The sequence below is a fragment of the Ictidomys tridecemlineatus genome, chromosome 7 (assembly GCF_052094955.1).
Source record: "Ictidomys tridecemlineatus isolate mIctTri1 chromosome 7, mIctTri1.hap1, whole genome shotgun sequence".
NCBI lineage: Eukaryota > Metazoa > Chordata > Mammalia > Rodentia > Sciuridae > Ictidomys > Ictidomys tridecemlineatus.
In genome coordinates this window covers 73,997,398-74,023,086 of record NC_135483.1, presented here as the reverse complement: position 1 = coordinate 74,023,086, position 25,689 = coordinate 73,997,398, and the positions used below count along the sequence as shown (strand labels likewise).

The 25,689-nt window shown below is 35.4% G+C and overlaps 1 protein-coding gene across 5 annotated transcripts in view; it reads right to left on the bottom strand.

Annotated features, from left to right (window-relative positions):
- Lypla1 (lysophospholipase 1) overlaps nt 1–25,689 on the bottom strand; it is a 34,353-nt gene that overhangs the window by 2,545 nt on the left and 6,119 nt on the right. For 2 of the 5 annotated variants that reach the window (XM_078017168.1, XM_005322910.5), the window contains 6 exons: nt 13,088–13,153; nt 11,532–11,579; nt 9,875–9,945; nt 6,215–6,288; nt 4,379–4,480; nt 2,893–3,069 (listed from right to left, as the gene is read on the bottom strand). In XM_078017168.1, the coding sequence (XP_077873294.1) occupies nt 2,893–3,069; nt 4,379–4,480; nt 6,215–6,288; nt 9,875–9,945; nt 11,532–11,579; nt 13,088–13,153 (538 nt within the window). The remainder of the gene's footprint in view (nt 1–2,892; nt 3,070–4,378; nt 4,481–6,214; nt 6,289–9,874; nt 9,946–11,531; nt 11,580–13,087; nt 13,154–25,689) is intronic. The other 3 variants (XM_078017169.1, XM_078017170.1, XM_021724870.3) reach the window with 2 other exon arrangements.

Genomic DNA, 25,689 nt, shown 5'->3' with positions numbered 1-25,689 from the left:
TAGTAACTGACAATCAAGTCTCACTTTTACCATTCCCTCATTAGAAAATGAAATGCTAAATCCATAGCATAAACTATTTTGTGCCTTTAATAAGGAATTATATACAACTAACCATCTGAAAGAAAGCACATGCCTAAGATAGGCCTGGAAGGATCTGAATATGAATATAAGAACAAACTTCCTCCTGGAAGCCTCCTGCGTTGAGTCTGGCTCACAGTTTTCCCATCTCCCTCAAACCCACTTCCTGCCTTTAAACACTTGAAGGCCTTGGCCTCACTGTTCCACAAATCATCCATACAGAGAACCTTCAACTTTATAATGTAGTCACTCAGAAAAGAAGCGTGCAAATGGTCCTCAGTTCAACTCTGGTACCACACACACACAGAAAATCAAAGCATGAAAGTGTTTGATTTTATAACACAGTGAAGTGCTTACAGTTTTCTGTGACACTACATCCCTCTGCCACACCTTACTTTCCATTCTTGCCTCAAATGCAACAGCACAAGGAATCATCTAAAAGCAGGGTACCTGTGATGCTCTAAACCCTCAGTCCCTCCTAGGTACTTAGGATGCCAGCACCTCCACCTCCCCTCTCAGTACACTCCATACTTCATAGGATACCAAGCCCCTGGTCTTTCTGGATAAGTCATATTACTACCCACTTTTTCTATCTCTAAAGCAAGTGAATTAACCAGGCTGAATGGCTATAAAACAGTGTTGCATGGACTATTTCACTGCTTAGCCATCAATCTTTTTTCTTTATTTTTATGTGGTGCTAAGGATGGAACCCAGGGCCTCACACAAGCGAGGCGAGCGAGGCCAGTGCTCTACCGCTGAACCACCCCCCCCCCCTTTCATTCTTATCAAATAATCACATCTCCTACTTTACTGAAAAAGCATCTAATATAAGCTCTCAAATAAATACTCTCTTTTCTACCCTGACATCTGTTTACATTCACCTATTCTCTTTTATTTTGATCCCAAGTATTTTCTCCTACGTTAGTACAACTCATCTATTGTCTTAATTCTACTATATGATCCTCCAGACTTCCTCCTCTCAATTATCTTTTTTCCATTGCATCCTCCCTTCACCACAGGTCTTTCTCCCATCTAAAAATGAGACTTCTACTCTTCACCAAAACTTTTTTTTAAAAAAGATCTGTATTCCACTCTCTACTTTCTCTCCATCTACGTCACATGGCCCACTGTAGTTTGGCTTTTCCTTCCCAAACAACCAAGGTCAGAGATGGCTTAATACTGGACAGTTCCCTCCTGGCCTCTCTTCTCTTTAATCCTCTGACATATGTGTTACTGCTCTTTCCTGTAGAAATTCTCTTCCCCCATACTTTCAAACACCTACTCCTCTTTTCTTTAGCCTGAATTCAAATGTATCCCCCAAAGTTCTCTCTCTCCACTCTTTGATGATGAGGTTCTGAGCACACTATTCTTCACTGATCCACAATAATGGTAATTATTCCAAGTCTCCATTTATAGGCTTGAGCTTCAGACAAGTATTTCAAACACTATTTTGATACAGTAGGGGTACATCTCAAAATGGTCACAAAACACAATATTATCTCCTGCCTGTTACTCTAAAATTGCTCCTTGTACCTACTTTATGATGGCATCTTTGGCATCTGAGCTAAAAAATCTGGGACCTCTTTGAAACCTCCTACTTTTCTACATATAGAATTAACTTCTAAATTCTATAGGAGTTCTTCTCACCTGCTCTGGCATGTAGATTACATCACATCTCTCACTTTGATCAACACTGATGGTTTCCTGCTGTCTAGAGAACAAGCCGCTCCCTGTCTCTTCTGTCCTACAACATCTAGCTTTTCATAAAACTTTGGCCAAAATGGACATTTTCTTCTTATTGCCCTATAGACCTTACCTGCATATTTTCTATCTATATTCTGTTCATTCCTCAAAATCCAGCTCTTTTATTATGATACCAGCACTTCCTAAAATAAAATTAATCTCACCTGTCTCAGTTTTTCAGGGCACTATTTTTTTGTGTGTGTGGTTCTAGGGATTAAACCCACTAAAATACATCCCTAGCCCTTTTTATTTTAAGATAATCTCCTAAATTGCCCAGATTGGCCTTGAACTTTCCTTATTCCTCCCTTAGCCTTCAGTAGTGGGATTACAGGTATGTACCACCACACTCAGTTACAGGGTACTTTTTTATCTTTATTATTTTTAATTTTTTTTTTTTTTTTAGTTTTAGATGGACACAATATCTTTATTTTATTTTTTTATGTGGTGCTGAGGATCGAACCCAGTGCCTCACGCACGCCAGACGAGCACCCTACCACTTGAGCCACATCCCAAGCCCCCAGGGTACTTTTTTATTTTTTAATTTATTTAAAATTTTTGTGGTACTGGGGATTGAACCAAGGGGTGCTTATACCACCCCTTTTAATTGTTTATTTTGAGTCAGGGTCTTGCTAAATTGGTGAGACCGGTCTCAATCTTGCAATCCTCCTGCTTTGGCCTCCACAGTAGCAGAGCATGTGCCACCACACCTGTATGACTGCGGGGTAGTTTTCAAAAACTGCTACCACAGCACATATCATGTTCTGTTTCCTGTTAGATACTTGGATAAACATCTTTCTCCTATTAAGTGTTAATTAATTAACCTTAAATTTTAATAATTAAAAAGGAATATTTATTATTCACTTTTGCTTTTTGTACGATTTTTGTGTGTGATATAGACAATGAGGGATTTGTGGAATTTTAGTGAATAAATGTTTGAAGACTTGCTAACCTAAGATTTAAACTGAACTCATTAACTCTTTTAAGTCCCCAAGTGTCAAATGTTATTGATCTTAAAAATATGACATAAAGAAGTTGCAACTATGACTCTGATCACTGTTTCCAGATACCTACCTGTTGACATGAACAGTGCATCATGCCTTCATAGATTTTGAAGGTTACATTTGCTGGATTTACCAAAGTCTTTAGTTTTTCAACAGTAAGAGAACCAAACATTAGCGGAACTAAAGGATCACAATCTCCATGGCACTGAAGAATAGATATCTCTCTATTAGGGCCACTGATGGGACTCTGCAGAACAGAATAAAAGTACCAGTTAGTCACATGTATAAAGCATTACGCCAGATACTTAAAACTGTACACAGAGTAATAACAGACAACATGTTATTACTTATTATTTCAGGTGATATTTGGCCAAAGAAATAAAATTTCCTTCCTCTCTTTTCCATGTCCCTTTATTTAAAATTCTATAGAATGACTGCCTTGTTTTATACCACATCTTCCCAACGAACCCATTTCTTGAAATCTATTACATCTTAATTCATTTCTATATTTTCAGTGTCTTGATATGAGAAGTAATTAATATCTATTAGGATACATTAGGTTAATCATGTTCTTTTTCAGCTTTTATTTAATTGATTTTAATAAGCAGTTAATAAACAATACCTAGTAAGTGCAAGAAACCAAAGAGTTATTAAATAATAATAAGACAAAACCCTAGATTTAAAAATAAATTTGGGGCTGGGAAAATAACTCAGTGGTCATGTGCTTGCTATGACCACTGGACTTGTGTTTGACCCCCAGCACCAACCCCCCCACCCCGCCAAAAAAAAAAAGAATTTGAAAATAATGTCTACATTTCCCATGTGTCTTATATATTGCTTCACTGTTGAATATTTAGAAATTATATTCTATAGTAAAATTCTGCTATCAAACCCTGAATATATTAAATACTAAAAAATAGTTCTGTGTGTTTAAAAAATAGCCCTAATTTCCATATACCCCTTAAAATATAAAATATAAATCAAATAAAAGATTTATGACCTAAGGCTTATTTCTTATTCCATTCTATGCAATCCAAATAAAGACAATAGAGTGTATAGGTAAAGCCTAGTAACACTTTACAAAGGCCCAAGGAAATTCTTTTTAAAAAAGGACGACTGAGCCAAGCATGGTGACACATCTGTAATCCCAGTCACTGGGAGGCCGAGGCAGCCCCAGCAACTCAGCAAAGCCCTAGGCAACTTAGTGAGACCCTGTCTCAAAATAAAAAATAAAAAAGTGCTGGGAACATGGTTCAGTAGTTAAGCACCCCTGGGATCAGTCCCTGGTAATGTAAAAAAATACAGTAAGATAAAATAAATAAAATAAAATTTTAAAAGGATGACTGATATAAACCATGTAGTAATGATGTCTCACTTAGGTCCACTGATTTTAAGGAAGGTCCCACTGTGGTGTGGGATTTCCATAATGGGAAGTTTACTTTGTGTTCAATTTTGCTATAAACCAAAAATAAATAAAGTTTCTTGATTTAAATAAAAAGGATGACCTCCTCAACATTATCTGCTACCTCTTAGCTCAGAAATCTAAACCAGACTACCTGTGGGAATGAAGCCCGGAGTGGAAGCCAACAACTGAGTGCAGTGACACCTGCCAGTTTCTGCTGTGTGGTGAGAGCAGTGTACAAAGACAAGGCTCCTCCCTGGAAAGCAAGCAGGGAAAGTCAATGGAAAATCCACACTCTGCCAATAGCAATGTAGGAAATTTCTTGTTATTAATGATGTCCATGAAGATATCAACTGAGTGGCCAATGTCAAATCAAATCAGACAAACAGTGGGAATGCATACCCATAATGCACACAGCTCTCTACACCAAAGAGAACATACCAACTACCCAGTCAAGACACAGACAATAAATAGTATAGTAAACCGTTTACAGCATGCCTTAGGAATATTCTGAACTTAGTTATCATCTTCTCTTTCGAGAAGTCTCAGGCCTAAAATCCAATCTTGTCTTAAATTAGTACTATTTTCTAAAAGTGGAAATCAAGATAACAAGGACAGTGTAGCAGACATCTTTAGAGTATCTGCTCACCCAGTTCAAAACATCCCATGTCCTGGGAACTATAATCTTGCAGCCATCTAGATGCCTATCACTCTGATCGTGCCCATACGCCACTACTAGGGCCATCCCAGACACTGATGGTTGCTTTCCTCGGAGCTGTGGAACTGGGATTCAGTGACTGTAGGCAGTCTCTTTGTGTGGCTGGAACTGTAACATGTAAATTCAAGAGCTGAAAAATTACAAGCTGCAAGAACTAAGATGGCTAACAAATAATGGAGAAGCAAATCAGGCAAGTGAGCTGACAAAGAAAGCTGAAGATGGAGAGAAAAGTCCTGATGGCTTTCTAGATTCCCGCTACTTCCTGAGTCCATACTTTATTTTTAGGCATGGTCTCCCTGTTATGATACTATAGACTCTTAACTTAATCCTTCTTGCTTAAACTCATGATGTTCCATCATTCCACACATAGGTATTAGGGATTGTTTTCTGTAGGCTGTTATCAATAAATCTCAAATAGACAAGACTCCTAGGTACACTTCATATTTTGAATCAAGCATTAATTTTTGTGTCTTATGTTTCTGTCAAGATGTGTATTATGCACATTATTTCAACAAACACCTTATCAGTAACTCCTTTTTACTGTATTGTATCAACAATATTATGTTTATATTGAATTATATTCTCTAAATAATTCTAGAATTCTGACATTAGCCTCAGTAAGGGAACACTCAGTTGCTGATTTAGAAGATTTGTAGATTAGAAGCTAGAGCATTCTAGGACAGGTGATATGGAAACAGGTGAAAAGCTGAAGTAAAGACATGAGGCCAACACAAGGGAACCATGGCTGTTAAAAAAGTATAAGGCGGAGAAAAAGTAAAGACAGGAAGAAAGATACCAAAATAAACATTACACATTTATATTTAAAACTTATTTTTATATAACAAAAAAGGGAAAGACATTATTTTTCTCTCATCATCTACCTATTGTTTCTAGTCCAAGTCACCTAGAACAAGGGACTTATGCCTGTGTTATCAGAGTTTTAATTAATTAAAAGGGTACATAGTGTTAACTTAAAAACCTAAACACAGTGGTGCTATTATTATTTTAAGAAAATACATTTCAGGTTTCAATCAGTTTCCTTAATAAATTGATTCTGAAGATAATCTAAAAGACAAAGGTTATTGTTAAGGACACAGAAAACTAGGAAAGCAAAAATGTATCTAAAGTGAAAATTAACTAGTTTTAATCCAAACTTAATTCAGCATTAACATCCATCAAGATTCTATAATTCTTCCATAGAAAATGACTGAAATCTCAGATTTCTAGATAAAATACTGATGGTACTGACATACCACCCAAACTTTAACTTACCTGAGAAAATCCTCCCAAAATAATTCTGTTAGATGGAATGCCATTCTTCACTTCTTGATCTATCAAAGCTTTTACTAAAAACAAGAAAGTTAATCACAAATGCTTTTAAAGTTAAGCCCAGAGATGCAATATAAAATAGGAAAAAAAAAATACTAGAAAAGTACTAAGTATATTCAAGGTGAAAATGAGTGAAAAACCTGAAGCACTCAATTAAAACATAAAATCAGAATGTCTTTTCGTTATGAAACTTCTCAGATTTTGCAAGTGCTGTATAACTTAAAATTTCAACAATTTCTTGTCACTTTGTAATACTCTTTCTTCATTGAGAGGTGGATATTCTTGCCCAGTATGGTGGTGCACTCTTATAATCCCAGCCACTTAGGGGGCTGAAGCAGAAAGACTCCAAGTTGAAGGCCAACCTGAACACAACTTAGTGAGACCATGTCTCAAAATAAAATAAGGGCTGGGGTACTGCTCAGTGGCAGAGCACTTGCCTAGCATGCATGAAGCCCAGGATTTAACAGGGGGTGTATGCATATGTTTTAATTCATGGTTAATTCTGCTCATGTACACTTTATATTTCTCTTAAAAAAAAAAAAAAACTATAGGGCATTTATACCTAAAAGTCATCATTTTAAAATAGCATATAGTTTTTTTTTTTTTCTCCCAGAGTTGAGGAGTAAGCCCATGACCTCACACATGCTAGGCAAGCATTCTACCACTGAGCTACATTCTCAGTCCTTTTTTAAAAACAAATATCATTATTGTATTTTGAGACAGAGTCTTACCAAATTGCCTAGGCTGGCCTGAAACTTGGGATCTTCCTGACTTGGCCTCCTGAGTTTTGGGGATTAAGGTGTGTGCCACTGTGACACCTGAGTTAAATAGCATATAGGATTGCATGTTTTCTGATTTACAGTATTAAAAACTGTTCATTCTAATTCTTAAAAGTTCAGTAAAATTTTCCTATAGTCAGTAAATAATTGATGAGGGAAGAATTTCAAATAAGTACTTTCGTTTCTACAACATACCTTGACATGTACCATACAAATATAAGTACTTAACAACTCCTGGAATTTTCTTTTTCCTTATTATCAATCTTGTGTTTCATGGATAACTTGACATTTTACAAATCTGTCTGATGTTTTACATACATACATTCTTTCATGTTTTTAAAAAATTAGAATCTCCGATTTTATATTTCCTTTTTTATCAAAAACAAAAAACTTGTACTTCTTAACAGTTCCTTAAGCCTCCTTTCCTGGTGTCTAACACATTATACTGTGCTTTTCAAAATAGTTATAGAGTACCTTTGCTTTTTTATACTAATTCTAACTAAAGAACTAAATTTTACGTAAATCAAAAATAACTTTTAATTTGGACATTTTTTGGTATTTTAATAAAAGCAGAGTTGTTGGGAGCTGCCCTGCATGCAGACACCTTTAAGTCCTGATGCACTGGGGTTCTGAACAATTATTGCCTCAATCTGACATGGTAGCGCCAGGTTGCACTAATTTGGGCGTCACCCCAGTTCAGATAACAAGGCATGGCTCTAGGAGTAGGCGTCACCCACTGGGGTTGAGTTACACTTATCCATTCCTTTGTAATCCTATCCCTTTGCCCTTGTTGGGATAGAATGTTCCATGGAACCTCCCCTTGTGTGTCCCCTATATAAGAATAAAGAATTCCAATGGCTTGCTCTCTTTCCATGGATCCTTAAGGTCGGAGAGCCGTCAGAGATTTTGAAAAGATACCTCTGTGTGTTTGCATGCTTTCTTTGTCGTTTTCTTAAGTTATTGAAATAGTCAGATTTTGTGAACCCAGCTTAAGGAACTGTTAAGAAGTATGAAGGACTGATTGGGGGGAAACTGCAGCTGGAGATCAAAAGATGCCGAAGGGGCAAAAACAGCCCAGCTTCCAGGAGAGTGGGGGCAGAGGGCAGCAGAGGCTGGGCTCAAGGAACATTACTGCCAGTCAGTCAGGAAGCACTTGAGAGTTTTCCCTCAGTTTCACAACGCTTAGCTCCTTATAGTTACACTCAGTGGCTGAGGTAAAGGCCTCTGGACAAGGCACAATGACAGCAGCTGTGGAGAGGCAGGTTTTAATTTCAATGACCTTCACCCTAAGGGCAGGAGCAGTACTACTTCTCAATGGAGAATCTCAATGGAGCACTCTGCTTTTTTCAGTAGCACATTCTCTCTGCCTTTTTCCCCCTAACTGTTCACTTGGAAAGGAAAGCAGTGACAAGTATTTCAAGGGCCAACTCCACTGTCAAGACAGGATTTCTCTCATTCTGGAAATCATGAGGCCCACCTGTCTTTTCCACAGGGCCTACTCAGCCCCTCCCAGTTTTCCACAGGATCCAACACTTACTCAATATCTAGATATATATTTTTATTATCTGTTATTTTTAGACAAAAATGTTAACTCTAGGATAGCTTTGATCTACTTCTGATGATCTAATAAAAGTCAGTATTCATTGGATTTTCCCAAACATCCAATGTTTTTTTAATGTATTTTCTCTTTCTTTCTTTTTCTTTTTTTTTTTTTAGAGAGAGAATTTTTTAATATTTTTTTAGTATTCGGCGGGCACAACATCTTTGTTTGTATGTGGCGCTGAGGATCGAACCCAGGCAGCACGAATGCCAAGCGAGCGCACTACCGCTTGAGCCACATCTCCAGCCCCTATTTTCTCTTTCTTAAAGATCATAACAGTTCTTTAAAAAAGATTAAAGGCTCTTACTAGGCTTGGGTTTTTAAGTCTGTTTTTAAAAATTTCAACAACTACAAAAGTATGAAGAGTAATGAAATAATTCCTTGGGATCCTTCCTTTGATCATTCTACATCACCTTAATTCTCTAATTATCAATTCACAGTCACAATTGTTTCGCTGATGCCACCATCCAGGAGCCACTACCCAGATTATTCTGAAGTCAATCCTAATCATTACATTGTTCTACCTGTAAATAATTCGGTTCATACATGTAAAAGGAAAGGATGCGTCTGTGTACTTTTACAAACTATCAAACTTTCAGTAAGTTAATGTTCTTATGCTTTCACCCACAAAATAAGCTGAGTTATGTTCATAAAGGAGAATGCAATACTCCCCCTAAAATTGACTTTGGTGATTCTGTAAAGTTTAGCTAATACTTGCACAAAAGCATTAAGTGAAGACAATTTACAAGAGAAATACCTAGTTTAGAAACAGCTAATTAATTCGTAATATATATTATTATGACACTAATATTAAACTTTAATATCATTTTCATTTTTTATTAATCTTATATCACTATGTTCTGTACATCATTATTTTTATCATATTTCATATCTCCTTAATGAAGATAACTAGCCACAACCTACTAAACACTGTTCTATTTTCTCCATTTGCCTATTCTGTGAATCAAAGCAAAATTCTTACATATCTGACAGAGCTGAAGCTGACAAATGCTTCTGCCCCATCTACCTCATCTCCATCAACCACAGCTGAGTCCATGTAGACATGGCGGCAAATCAGTCAGAGTGATCAGAAAGGAAGGAAACAGCACAACCTCCTGAGATTGCATAGCTGGGTCATATCTAATCAGTATCAATGTAATTACTCAGTCAACTAAAAGCATTTAGAGATGCCTTTGGCTGTTACAAAGCATTTTCTATACTTACCATTTTCTGCCGCTTGTTTAATTCCAGGTTCATCCTCCTGAGCATCTGGTGAAAGTCCAATGATATCAAACCTAGAAAATGAGGCCAAACCTTGAAAGAACCATTTGATTCTGAAAACGTCTATTCTTGGCAAGGATGTTTTATTAAATTCACGGTAGTGTGTATAAAAAGCACTGACCAAAGATCACTCTCTACAATTTGAAACTCACGTTAATATGTCTACAGAGGTCATACAACTAACTTAAAACACATGACTCTGACTTTCTGAATGTTCCTTTCATTCTAACTAGATTCAGATGCTAATGTTAAAAAGTCACAGTGTCACATAATATTAGGATGAGAAGAACCTAAAATATTAGTCTAACCTTACACTCAAACAAAAGCAAAAACAAAATAAAAAACCCTAAAACAACCCCTTGGTATTTCAACCCTCAATCCTGAAAATTTTGTAATAAATTCCAGCCATTCCTATCCTTTTCTGTATTCTAAATCAATTCAATGGAATGATTACTTTCTGTATCATGTTACTCTTGTATATACCACCTCATACCCATCAAACTTTAGTACTTATAGTGATCTTTATTCATTTCCCATTATACATTATAACCACCTCAAACCAGAAATCAAGGAAAATCTTCCATTTGCTCTCTCTACTTCTCTATCTGGTTATATGCTCACATTATGGTCTCTACAACATTAGTAGAAATTTTAGTTCAGGGATCAGGATTTTTGTCAGACACAGAGATAAAATAAGGTATGTAGAAACCTGGAAACATTCATAGAATCCAAAGTAGATAAAAAGGGTAGTGGAGGGTGGATAGAAAAAGTAGTGGGGACAAAAAGACAACAGAATGGAGGTCCTGATGAGGTCTCAGAATACACAGTATGGAAACAAGGAAATAAACTCAATGGATATGCAATTATTATGTTACTATTCAGGGGTGAATTAAGTAACTTCAGAGATGAGACAGTTTCAGATGACAAGACTTTGGATGACCAAAGTTAAGAAGAAGGGAGGGGAAAAAAAAAAACCTGGGAAAGAGAAAAGGAGAAGAAACTAGGAAGCCAGTCAGGTTGTAAATGGGCCACTTAAATTGGACCCTGTGGTCACCCAAACAGTAAAATAGTGGCAGAAGCTGAAGTAGAAGGCAAAATGTCAAAGCCACAATTTTTTGGAAACACTTGATGACAAGAGTCTCAGAGAACCACAGAGAGAAATCATATAAGGCAATAAAGAGAAATGAGAAACTAAACCTACTTCCTGACCATAAAGTAAACAACAAATGTGAGAATGAGAAGTGGCTTCTTTAAAAATTAACCAGCTCTCCAGAAGGAGAAAAAACTGGAAGGATAAAGAGACTGTGGCCTAATTAGAGTGAACCACATGGGATCATTCAGAGGTTTGGTGACTGAAGTCAACAAAGGCCTATCAAACAGAAAGATATTTTCCCAAAATATTTCTATGTACCCATTTATTCATGTTTCTGTTTATATAATTCCTTATGTTTATTCACAGATCTAAAGCATAAAACCTTAAATAAGGTTAATGTTTGTAACTTTGCAATTTAAAAAATAACTAAATAAAGACTGTTATACACAAAAGCACTTGTAATGAAAGACTAAAGAGTTCTGATTGAATAAGTAAATTCTGACTTACCAAGAAGGCATAGCCATTTTCATATTCAATGTAACAGGCATAACTGGCCTATATGGGAGAGGAAAAAAAAAAAAGCAAAATAATAACAACAGAGCACAAAACCTGATAAATTCAACCAATCAAAAATAAATTATGTGAGGCTCACACAAAACTGCTACAATTTTAACATATGTTTTATGCATCTTTTCCTAAATAACTATGATCTCTGCCCTCCAAGTGTGCTCTGAGGACACAGCAGCAGCTGTGAAGGATTAAGCTTGGCAAATAAAAAAATGTCCTCAACACACTTACTTAATACTTACAACTTCTCAGACATGAGAAGGGAAGCCAAGAACCAAGATGGTTGGAAGCATATGAGACAATTAGAGCAATTTTTTTTGCACAGAAATGGCAAACTTCAATTCTCATAACCCAGATCACATTTTTCTTATCATCTAGTTCTTAGCTATGCACCTGCTTGATTAAGAGACCTCTAAATAAATGTAAGATTTGCCTAAGTGTCCATTATATCCAATTCAAATCTGAGATGAAAAATATGACAGATTATCTGAACTTAGCCAGGTACAAAAGGAAAGAAAAATAAACACATCTCATGACTATTCTCTTCATTTGCGTTACACATCTCTCTATATATGTCTTTGAAATTTTAAACATCTATATCTAAATTTGATGATATAAACATCCCCCAGGCTGTGAAATAGCCTTACAGCAATTCAATCTGGGGAAAATAACAATATAGTAGAAATTCTGACATCGTAAGAATTCTCGTAAGAATTCTGTTTCTTGTTTGAATAGATTAATAGAAGACACAGCCACACTACACCACAGTGTTCAGATGTAGCTGGAAGTAAAACAGACCCTCTATTTCTGAATAAAAAGAGAAAGAAAATGTTTCTTTCCTAATCTCAGATATTACTCCTTTTCCCATATTCATGTATGTTTCAACTGTACTGCTGTTCCCACTTCTCAGGATGAGTTACTAACCTACCCCCATGTACCCCACCCTTCTGTCTTCTCCATAGCTACTTCCTCTCAGCAACCTCTTGACAGGAAACTTGCTAAACTTATTGATTTTTCTGCATTTACTCAGGAGTTGCCACTTCCTTTTTGACAGAATCAGAAATTGAAACCAAATATTTTGAAATTTTGAAAGTCTATTCTGTCCACAGTACATCACATTGTCTCTGATAAAATTCAAGAGTGTTTTTAACATAATAATTTTTGAAAATCTGGCAGGTAGATCCCCTTCACAGATATCCCTGGGATATCCTTAGAACTTTACATATATTTAAATATCCAAAATAATTTTCCTGACTTTACATTCAGCTGATCTCTAGGAGAGCAATATTTAAATTTCTTAAGTAAAAAGGGAAAAAAAGTTTCATTTTAACCACGAATTCTAGTTTTAAGAAATTAAGAAATTATCTTTAATCTTAAACTGAAGATTTAAGGGATAAAAATTAATTATATTCAAATGCTTTTCTGAAAAAGTAAAGCTATTATAATTGTTCCTCCCCAGATTCTGAACCATAAGCCTAAAGACTAGAAATACTCACGCATGCGGGCAGATATATTTGATATGTGAACTTCTGATACCTGCAAAAGCTTCTGCCCATCCGTGCCTGGTGGAGAAATTATTTGGATAATGCTATTAACTACTATTTTAAATTGCAAAAAAATAGTACTTAGAAATTTTGTGAGGATAAATGTTAGTTCCTAAAAATACCTTTTATTGTGGACCATCAATGCTATTAAAACACCACCATGAATCTAGAAACAACCTAAACAAAGCTGTTATTTAGTCTTTATCTATACATAAAGATCATCTCTCATGATTTCTGAACAGCAATGTATATTCCTTCATATATTTCCACTAGGTTTCCTAATTTTCTGAAAATTCATATGCATATTTTTTACAACCAGATCCCCATAAAGTAGGCAAAACATATAACTCTGGAAAAAGCCTCAGAGGAATAAAGTAAATCACTTTTCTAACATCTCTGCATGCTTACATTATTATAAACAACTTTAACATTTTCCTTATATATATATGCAAAAAATCTATACATGCTTAAAATACAATACAGAAAAACTGAAAAATATAAATCCTAATAATCCTAGCCAGAAATAGCTAATCTTTTGGTATAATTCCTTTCAAGTATATCAAATAAGAAACAGATCATGGTTTTGGCACAAAAGGGACATACTGTTCAGTTTCTTGCTTATTTATACTTGATATTTCATGCTTTTTTTTTACATGTTATCTCTACTGAAGGATAAAGGTCTTTGTTTTGTAAAATTTTTTGGAAATGAATCTTGAATACTTTGGCAAGCTATTATTCTGTTTTAATCCACCTCTTCCAAAATGTTAAAGACATAAAAAGATTTAAAATAACAGTATCAACGGTACATAACACCAAGTATGAGCCAGGCTATTTGTACATGTGCAAGTTCATGTGTGTGTGTTGTGGGTATATGTCAGGGTATCTATTTTAAAGATTTTACTCTAGAGGCTACAAAACATGAAATTAAAAGAAATTTAAAAGTTGGATAAATGGAAAGACATCCTGTGTTCAAGGACTGGAAAACACTATTTTTAATATGGCAGTACTCCTTAAATTAACCTAGAGTCAACACAATCCTTATCAGAATCCCAGATGAGTTTGCAGAAATTGATGCTAATTCAAGATGCACATGGAAACTCAAGAGACCCAGAATAACCAAAACAATCTTGCAAAAGTTGGAGGACTAACAAAAGTTACTAAAAAAACCAACAGCCATAGTACTGGGGCAAAGACAGATAAATAAGCCAATCAAGAATCCAAATATAAACCCTCACATGTACTGTCAATTAAGCACCAGAACAAGCCTGGTGCAGTGGTACATGTCTGTAATTCCAGTAACACAGGAGGCTGAGGAAGGAGGATTGCAAGTTCAAAGTTAGCCTTAGCAACTTAGTGAAACCTTGTCTCAAAAAAATAAAATAAAATAAAATAAAAAATTAAAAGCTGAAAATGTAGCTCAGTGGTTTCATAATAGAGTGCCTCTAGGTTCAATCCCTAGTACTGTCTGAAAAACCCAAACCAAACCTACCCCCGCAAAACCCATATTAATGGTGAAGGAATAGTCTTTTCAACAAATGGGAAAGTAGATATCTACATGAGATGGAAGGAAGCTAGACTGCTACCTCACACCATACATAAAAATTAACTCAAAATAGGCCAAAGACTTAAATACAGTAGATAAACTATAAAATTCCCAGAAAAAAATACATGACTCTTTTGTGACCCAGGACTTGGTAATGTTTTCTTAGGACACTGAAAGCATAATCACAAGAAAAACAACACATAAATGAGAAATCACCACAGTGAAAAACTGATGGCCTCCAAAAGACACTATGAAAAAAGTTAAAAGACAATGTACACAATAGGAAAGATATCTGTAAAATCATATTCCTAATAAAGTTTAATATTTGTAATACATTCAGAACTCTTAAAATTCATGAACAAACAAACAAACAAAAACCCATCATTTTACAAAAGGGCAAAGAACCTGAAGAGACACTTCTTCAAGGATACACATATGGGCAACAATCACAGGGAAAAGATGCTTGCTCTTCATTAGTCATGAAGGAAATACAAATCCAAACTACAATGAGATGGTGGTTTTAATAAACACTAGGATAAAATAATTTTCAAAAAAACTTAGAGTTAGTAAGGATGCAAAGAAATTGGAACCACTATACATTGCTGACAGAAGTGTAAAACGGTTAGTTACTATGTACAATAGTTTGGTAGTCCCTAAAAAAATTAACATAAGTTTGGTGTGGTAGCAGAGGCCTGTAATCCCAGAGATTCAGAAGGTTGAGGTAGAAGAACTACAAGTTAGAGGCCAGCCTTAGCAACTTAGCAAGGCCCTAAGCAATTTATAAATTGTGAGACCCTGTCTCAAAATGGCTGAGGATGTACCTACATGGTAAAGCACCCCTGAATTTAATTCCCAGTAAAAAAAAATTAATATGGAATTATTATATGATCCAACAATCCCAATCCTAGGTATAAACTCAAGAAACCTGAAAACAGGTATTCAAACAAATACTTATACATAAATATTCATAATGATACTATTTGCAATAGCTAAAAGGCTAAAGAAGGAAAAAATTCATGTCCACTAACAGTGATTGGCTAATATATTTCTCATGGAATATTATTTCAGCACCAAAAAAAATTACTATAATGATACTTGTCCAAAATGTATAGATCTCAAATATGTCATACTATGTGAAATCAGACATGATATGTCTATATTATATTATTATATTTATATAAAATATCCAGAATAGACAAATCCGTAGCTATGGGAAGCAAATGAGAGGTTACCAAGGGGCAGACAAAGAACATTAATGGAAAGTGATTACTTAATGGGTTTGAGATGCTTACACTCATGTTTTGAAACTAAACAGTAGTGATGGTTGCACAACATGGCAAATTTTCTAAATGTCATTGACTGTTCATGTTAAAATGGTTCCTTTTTCTGGGTATGGTAGTATACACCTATAATCCCAGTGATTCAGGAGTTCAAGGCCAGCCAGGGCAATCTGTGAGAAAATGTCTCAAAAAAAGACTCAAAATAAATAGAAAGGTGGGGCTGGGGTTATAGCTCAGTTGGTAGAGCACTTACCTAGCATGTGTGAAGCACTGAGTTCGAGCCTCAGCACCACATAAAAATAATATAAAGATGTTGTGTCCATCTACTATAAAAAAACATTTTTAAAAATAATAATAAATAAATAAATAGAAAGGGTTGGTGGGGAGAGATGCCCCAATTAAAAGTAAGCTATGGCTATGGACTTGAGTAGACCTCTCTCCAAAGACACATAAATGTCTAACCAGCACATGAAAAGATGCTCAACATCATCAGTCATTAGGAAACGCAAATCAAACCTCTGCTGGATATCACATCATACCTACCATATGGTTATAATAAAAAAGACAAGAGATGAAAAGGGTGAAGAAAAATCAGAACTGCTGCTGGTAGTAATATAAATGATGCAGCTTCTTTTCCAAAAAAATCTGGCAAGTCCTCCAAAGGGAAACATGAGGTCACTGCATAATTCAGCAATCCTACTCCTAGGTCTACACCCAAGAGTACTAAAAGCATACGTTCACACAAAAACTTAAGAAATTAAGTACACACGTGTTCTTAGCAGCATTAGTCAACCAATATGGATAAATCTTAAAATATTAAATGAAAGATGGCAGTTACAAAAAACCATGTATTATGTAATTCCATTTATATAAAATGTTCAAATTAGACAAATCTATATAGATAGAAAACAGATTAGTGGCTGCCTATAACTGGGGGCATGGGACTTTTAGGAGTGATAATTTAAAAGTATAGGGTTTTGGGCTGGGGATGTGGCTCAAGTGGTAGTGTGCTCGCCTGGCATGCGTGTGGCCTGGGTTCGATCCTCAGCACCACATACAAACAAAGATGTTGTGTCCGCTGAAAACTAAAAAATAAATATTAAAAAATTCTCCCTCTCTCTTAAAAAAAAATTAAATATAGGGTTTCTTTTGGGGGGCAATGAAAATGTACTAAAATTGCTGAAGTTGCATAATCCATGATGAACATATTAGAAGCCACTGACATAGCTGGGGATGTGCTCAGTGGTAGAAATGCTTGTCCGGCAGGCATGAGGCCTTAGGTTCAATTCAGCAGCACACCTTCACAGCATCCTGGAATCCACTGCATACATTGGCACTGGGCAGTCCAAGCTGCCATCCTGATTTTGTTAACCCAACTAAACAGGTTCCAGCCTGCATAGACACAGGTGAGGGTAGCAGGGAGCTACCCAATTGGGATGTTACTGCCCTTTCACTCAGTTTTGCCTTTTAAAAACAAAAACAAAAACTTTTTATATTGCATCTGAACACAGAAAGAGGATACATATCTCTCTTCTAACAAATACATATGTGGTAGAACTGTTTCATTTTGATTCTAAGGATTCAATTCATTGGATGATCCTTACTATCTTCAAAGCCTTAGGCTAGGTGCTACAAGGAATAGAGAGAAAGATATGCTCCCTCCTCTCTGTGACTTACAATATATTGAGAATAACAACCATATTGATATATTATTGTCATGACTCAAGTCAATAATAAAGAAAACCTATGTAATTACATTCTTTAAGTCAATATTGCAGTAAAAACTAGGATGTAATTAATACGGGGCAAAATGACTGCAAAAAGTCTGACTGCACAGTAGGGTTAGATCAGTGCTGATTTCCTAATTTGGAGTGATAAATAAGTGTCCTTGTGCATGGGAAATACATACTGGAGTACTCATTGGTGATGAAAGATCTCATTTGCAGGATGATCTCAAGAATAAAAGACTCATATCATCAGATGAATGTGTGTATATGTATGGATACTCATATAGAGAACACAGGCACAGCAATATCAGCAAGAACAAGCAACACACAGGACTGAGTGCACAATGGAACACATGCAATAAAAGATTGGGGAAGCTATGTTACAGCACTATGGGATTTCTTGGTATAAAAAACACATCTACAAAAAAAAATTCTGAGTTAAACAACAGTAGGTATAGTAAAGAATTATGTTCCAATTGATAAATCAAAATAAAATGAGCAAAAGGAGCTAGATACAGAAAAGGATATGCCAAAAGTCAGAATCATGATTCCCTCTGGGGATGAGAGGGTACTTAGTGAAAATAAAGGAAACTTTTGAGGGCTAGGAACATTCTGTATCTATATCATATTGATGATTACATAGGCGTATATAAATATAAACAACCAGAAGAATATTGAAGACTGGAATATCTGTCTATTTTATACCCCAAAACAATTTTTAAAATATTTTTTAAAATAGCATATCCAACTCAAATAGGCACCTAGATTGAACCAAAATGAGTTAAGAACCCTAGTAACCATTGCAAAAAAACCCCACCTGGTATACTCTTCTCTACCTGCCAAACTCGATTCTAATGAAGGTCATAGGAATTGGGTTGAGTGTGGCCTTTGTGGGATCCCAGCTGCTCATTGCTCATATAGACTTTATTGAATTTGGATAAAATAAGCAGTACAAAAGATAAAATTGAGGACAATGGGCTGGCTGATCTGAGATTAATCTGAAAAGATTTGGGAAATCATATTAAGACAAGATTATAGATTCTGCAGATAAAATCAACTTCTGCCATCTGCAAAGAAAAACATAAAGGTATGTGCTGTGTTAAATGACTCGAGTACTTACTAAACCCCCTTAATGAGTTCTTCGTTGCTTTTTATGTTTTACACTTCAATTTACTATAGGCTTTAATATGACTGTGATATGTTCTTTCCAAGGTCACTGCAAATGCTGATTTTATGTATGTTGTTTCTGTTTTCCTCTTTTCAATTTCTAAGTGTATCATTAGTTTATTTTCTACTTCAGGATCTGTACTAATGACCTCAGGGATGACTAAATAGGCCTTAAACATCATGGTGTTATTTCAGCTAATTATAGCTTTGGGAATGCAGCCACTAAAAATCACATTTATAAAACAATTTTCCACCTATTTATTACTCTAAATGGGACACAGGTTCAATTATATTCCTCAAGACATTACTATGTATCATATATGCTGGACATAACAGGGCTGAGTAGGAAGGATAACAGTCTTACTGCCTTATATTTACAAATTAAAGCTACATTATTAAAGTTCATTGAAAAGTAACCACATATCTATGTTGACTAGAGAAACAGTAAGATAGTATTTTAAACCCAATGTTAATTTTAGAATTAAAAAAAAAAATTTTAGTTGTAGATGAACACAATACCTTTATTTAATTAATTTATTTTTATGTGGTGCTGAGGATTGAATCCAGTGTTTCACACATGTGAGGCAAGCACTCTACCACTGAGCCATGACCCCAGTCCTAGAATTGTTCTTAATACAGGAAACCTTGGTCATTTTCTCCGTAGCTGGCCATTTGTAGCTCCCATATATGCATAAACTGAATAAAAAAGCTGGAGTTCACTATGGTAAACATCAAAGATGTTTTGGTTCACTCACTTGTTTGGGATAAGAGAGGGTGGTGGAGATAAGTTGTCTTTCAATTATCTGACCCAAATGTATGGTCAATGAAGCAAAGGTTCACCTTAAATCTTGACTATTTATGACTATATTCCTATTTGTGTCCAAAATTTAACCCCACATTTATTATTTATTCATAAGATATGTTGTTTCTCTTGACTACTTTTAATACCACTGTCCCCCTTTGCCCTTGCCCCAATATACAAAATCTAATCAAAAGCTCTAGTCAACGGTCTAGCTCAAGAAAATGCCCTTTTTATAATCAAAGATATCATTTTTAAAAATAGAAAGAAATTAAACAAAAATTGTACATGAGCCAGGCACAATAGTGCATATTCCAGCAACTCCAGAGGTTGAGGCCAGTCTAGGCAATTTAGCAAGCCCCTGTCTCAAAACAAAAACTAAAAAGGGCTAGGGATTAATAAGCTCAGTAATAGGTGCTTGCCCACCTTGTGCAAAACTATGATTTCAAGTTCCAGCATTTTTTTTGGTATATTTGCTGATTGATTGTATATCCTCTTCTGAGAAATGTCTGTTCAGGTCCTTGGCCCATTTATTGATTGGATTATTTGATTTTGGTGCTTATCTTGTTAAGCTCTTTATATACCCTAGAGATTAGAGCTCTATCTGATGTGTGAGGGATAAAAATTTGTTCCCAGGATGTAGGCTCCCTATTCACTTCACATATTATTTCTTTTGCTAAGAAAAAACTTTTTAGTTTTAATCCATCCCATTTGTTGCTTCTTGGTTTTAATTCTTGTGCTACAGGTGTCTTACTGAAGAATTTGGGACCTAGCCCCACGTGATAGAGATTAGGGCCTACTTTTTCTTCTATTAGATGGCAGAGTCTCTGGTTTAATCCCTAGATCCTTGATCCATTTTGAGATAACTTTTGTGCATGGTGAGAAATGCAAATTAAAACTACTCTAAGATACCATCTCACTCCAGTAAGAGTGGCAGCCATTATGAAGTCAAACAACAAGTGCTGGCGAGGATGGTGGGAGCGGTACACTCATACACTGCTGGTAGGACTGCAAATTGGTGCAGCCAATTTGGAAAGCAGTATGGAGATTCCTTGGAAAACTGGGAATGGAACCACCATTTGACCCAGCTATTCCTCTTCTCAGACTATACCCAAAGAACCTAAAAATAGAATATTATAGGAACACAGCAACATCAATGTTTATAGCAGCACAATTCACGATAGCCCAACTGTGAAGCCATCCTAGATGTCCTTCAGTGGATGAATGGATAAAAAAATGTGGCATTTATACACAATGGTATATTACTCAGCAATAAAAAAGAATAAGATTGTGGCACGTACAGGGAAATGGATGGCATCAGAGAAGATTATGCTAAGTGAAGTTAGCCAATCCCAAAAAAAACAAATGCCAAATGTCTTCTCTGATATAAGGGGGTGACTCAAAATGGGGTAGGGAGGGAGAGCAAGGGAGGAAGATTACCTCTAGATAGGGAATACAGGTGGGAGGGAAAGGGAGGGAGAAGGGAATAGCATGGATGGTGAAAGGAAACCCTTATCATTATACAAAATACATGTATGAAGATGTGAATTTGGTGTCAACATACCTTATATATAATCAGAGATATGATAAATTGTGGTATAAAGGTGTGTTAAGAATTGTAATGTAAAAATAAATAAATAAATAAATAAATAAAAGGTTAAAAAAATTTCCAGCAAAAAGTACTGTTCTTAGTGAGTTTATAATCTAGTAGGAGAAACAAGATATAAATGCACCAACATTCAAATAAAAATTTAAGCACAACAAAAAAGTTACGTAGAAAGTAAAAATGAGGAGGAAAGGAAAATATTAAATTTTAGCTATAGGAATCATGAAAGGATTGACAGGAGAAACTGTAAGATGTTTTACCCATCACACACACAAACACACACACACACACACACACACACATAGTACAGAGGGTTTTGTTACATTTATAGTCAAATAATTTTTTAAAAATATTTTTAAGTTGTCAATGGACCTTTATTTTATTTATTTATACGCGGTGTAGTGAATCAAACCCAGTGCCTCACACATGCCAGGCAAGTGCTCTACCACTGAGCCACAACCCCAGCCCTATGGTCAAATAATTTTTGACAATAGTGCCAAGGTAATTCAGTTGGAAAAAAAGAGTCTTTTCAACAAATGTTGAGATAAATACATATTCACATGAAAAGAAAATGAAGGTGAACCCTTATTTCATGTAAGATAAACTTAAAATGGATCAAAGATTTAAATAATAGCAAAGCTTATAAAATAGAAGAAAAACGTGCAATGCTTAATGACTCTGGATTGGAGAATTATTTCTTGATATAACACTAAAAGCATAACTAACCAAAAAAAAAAAAAGAGGCGTGGAATTCATCAGGATTAAAAACTATCGAGCCGCAAAGGATCCTAGTAGCAAGAGAATAAAAAGACAACCCATGAAATGGCTTTACAAATTATATATCTGAAAAGAGTTTAATGTCAACAATATATAAAAAATTCTTTAAAGTCAACAATAAAAAGAGAACTCAATGTAAAAAATGGGCAAAGTAGAAGGGTACGGTGACACCGTCTATAATTCTAGCTATTGGGAGGCTGAGGTAGAAGAATTAGAGGTTTATGGCCAGCTTGGACAATCTAGCTAGACCTTGTCTCAAAATAAAGTAAATAAATACAGGTAAAGTATGTGAATATATATTGGATAGAAAGTTCTTCCAAAGAAGCATACAGATGGCCAAGAAGCACATGAAAAGTTGTTCAACATTAATAGCTAATAGAAAATGAGATAAAAAAATGACAGATAATCAGAACCTTCATATATTTCTGGAAGAAATGTAAAATTATGCAATCACTGTGAAAATCATCTGGGAGTGCCTCAAAGGGTTACATGTAGAGTTATCATTGAATCAGCAATTCTACTTCTTGGTATATATACCCTAGAGAACTGAATACATATGTGCATGCATCCTGTACATCAATGTTCTGAGCAGCATTATTCATAACAGTTACAAAGCAGAAACAACCCAAATACTTCATCAACTGATTAAATTTTAAAATGTGGTATTACACATACAATGAAACTCTAACTCAGCCATAAAAGAAATTCAATCATATGCATACTATAACATATATGAACCTGAAAAATATTATGCTAAGCAAAAGAAGTCAGAAACAAAAAAATACTATTCTAATCAAATTTCTTTTTATTATTATTATTATTATTATTATTATTATTATTATATTTTTAGTTGTAGATGGACACAACACCTTTATTTTGTTTAGTTTTTTTATGTGGTGCTTGAGATTGAACCCAGTGCCTTTCACATGCTAGGCAAGTGCTCTACCACTGAGCCACAACCCCAGCCTATCTAATCATATTTCTATGCAACATCCAGAATAAATAAATGCATGGGTAAAGAAAGGAGATTGGGCATTGCCAAGAAGAAGACTGAGTAGTCTGCTAATGAATGTGGGGTTTCTTCTTGGGATGTTGTAAATATTATATAATTAAGGTGGTTTTAATTAAGGTGGTTAATACTAAAAACTACTAAGTTGCATAATTTAAAAGAGTAGACTTTACAGTATGTGAATTACACCTCAATAAATAAAGATAACAAATAACAAGGCAGAAATGGTCATTATTTGCCAATCTCTGTCACACAGAAGATACATTAAGAACCCTTATATGAAATTCTACATGTGAAAAAGAAATGGGAATTTGGGGTTCTAGTCTCAATTCTGCCACTATCTAGAAGTGTGACACTAGTAGTTCTCAAAAATGTAGTTCAATGGATCTGTAGTCAATAGCAAATTCCTGGACCCCATCCCAGAACTAATGAATCAGAAACTTGGACAATGGAGCCCAACAATTTAGTCCTTCAGGAGATTTTGATGCATACTAACCTATGAGAATCAACACCTCGGAAGTCCTCAGTTATCCACCCATAACCTGAACTAACTTCTAGATGATCTTGAAGATCCTTACAGGTTATAAAAATATTCTGACTTTAACTATAGTAATATAAAAGTATGGTCAACTTGTGTCCAGTCCTTTTAATAATTTTCAAAGTCAATGAAAATCTCAAAATATTCTATACAAGGCTTCAATTAAAGTTTAATATTTAGAAATCTAGATTAGAATATATTTTATTTTATTACTAGAAAAAAAGAAGGAAGTCAGGTGCAGTGGCACATGCCTGTAAATCCAGTGGCTTGGGAGGCTGAGGCAAGCGGATCGAGTTTAAAGCCAGCCTCAGCAAAAGTGAGGTGCTAAGCAACTCAGTGAGACTCTGTCTCTAAATAAAATACAGAACAGGGCTAGGGATGTGGCTCAGTGACGAAGTGCCCTGGTACCCATATAACCACAAAAAAGAAGGAAAACAAAACACAGACATGCACAAACAAGGTTTATGATCCAGGAGTCTAGGACAATACACAAGAAATATTATAAATTCATTGCAGGGGCTGGGGTTGAGGCTCAGTGGTAGAGTAGTGGCCTAGTGCAGGTGAGGCACTGGGTTCGATCCTCAGCACCACATAAAATTAAATAAATAAAAAGCATTGTGTCCACCTACAACTAAAAATATTTTTAAAATAAATTCATTCCAATCTACTTACTTCTCAATTGTGCTCTTAAAACAAAACAACAACAACAACAAAAAAACAAAACAAAACAAAAAAACACAAAACACTGCAAAGTAACTAAAGCATTATTTGCTATCTGGTAGTAATGGATGACTGTTCAAATTTGCACACCACAAAAATGCCACTCTCTACATTCCCTACAGCATATTATTCTTATAAATCTATTAAATCCTCATCAGTCTTTTCCACTAACTGACCAATAGTAAAGTGATCTAAGATAGGTCAAATAAGAAACTAAGACTGAATAATAAGTCAAATAATAAGACTGAAAACCAAACTAGGAGTGATATAAAGTCAGAGCTGGGGTGGTTAACTGTAGAGTGACAGAAAAATGTGACAGCAGAGAAAATTATGCAAATACACAGAAAGAAGCCAAAGTGAGAAACCGTGAGACCAGGGAAAGGTGGCAAGAATAACCTAAGTGTCCCACTTTTACATAGGACATCTGGAACCTCAGAATAAGATCTTATTTGGAAACAGCTCTTTGTAGATATTAACTAGTTAAGGATGGAGATGAGATCATACTACGTGAGTCCTAAATGCAGTAACCAGTGTCTCATTACCACAGGGAAGAACACAGATACACTGCAGAGAAGGGTATGTGAAGACAGGCAGAGGCTGAAGGCATGCTGTCTCAGGCCACAGAAAGCCAGGGATATCAGCAACTGGAAGAGGCAGGGAAGGACTAATCTCTCTTTGAGCCTTCAAAAGGAGCATGTGTAGCCCTGCTTGATTTTAGGCTTTTGACCTATTCAACTGTGAGAAAAAATTTCTGTTGTTTTAAGCCCTATAGCTTGTGGTTGTTATAGCAATCCTAGAAAACTAAAATATGTGGTAATCGATGTGCCTTGTGTGTCTTGCCCTTTAATTACCATTTATTATTTGTTCAACAAATACTCTGTACTCTTTGAGCCCTGGGATACTATATAAGTTAAACAACAACAAATTCCTTTTGGTGAATTTTATAGTATATAAACTGTATCTTGATAAATTTTTTAAGATCTTTGCTTTCATGGACTTTTTATAATGAACTATCCTCATCCACAAATCCCACTTTTTGCTTAAGCTGAAGGATTTTCATTCCGTGTAAAGAATCTTCAAATCTCTATAATTCTACTAGATCTTTTTTTCTTTCTTTCTTTCTTTTTTTTTTTTTTGGTACTGGGGATTGAATTCAGGGGTACTCGATCACTGAGACACATCTCCAGCTCTATTTTGTATTTTATTTAGAGACAGGGTCTCACTGAGTTGCTTGGCGCTTTAGTTGCTGAGGCTGGCTTTGAACTGAAGATTCTCCTGTCGCAGCCTCCCAAACTGCTGGGATTACAGGCATGCATCACGGCGCCTGGCTCTATTAGATCTTGATTATATATAGAAAGACTAGCAAACTTAGCAAGGTCACAAAACAT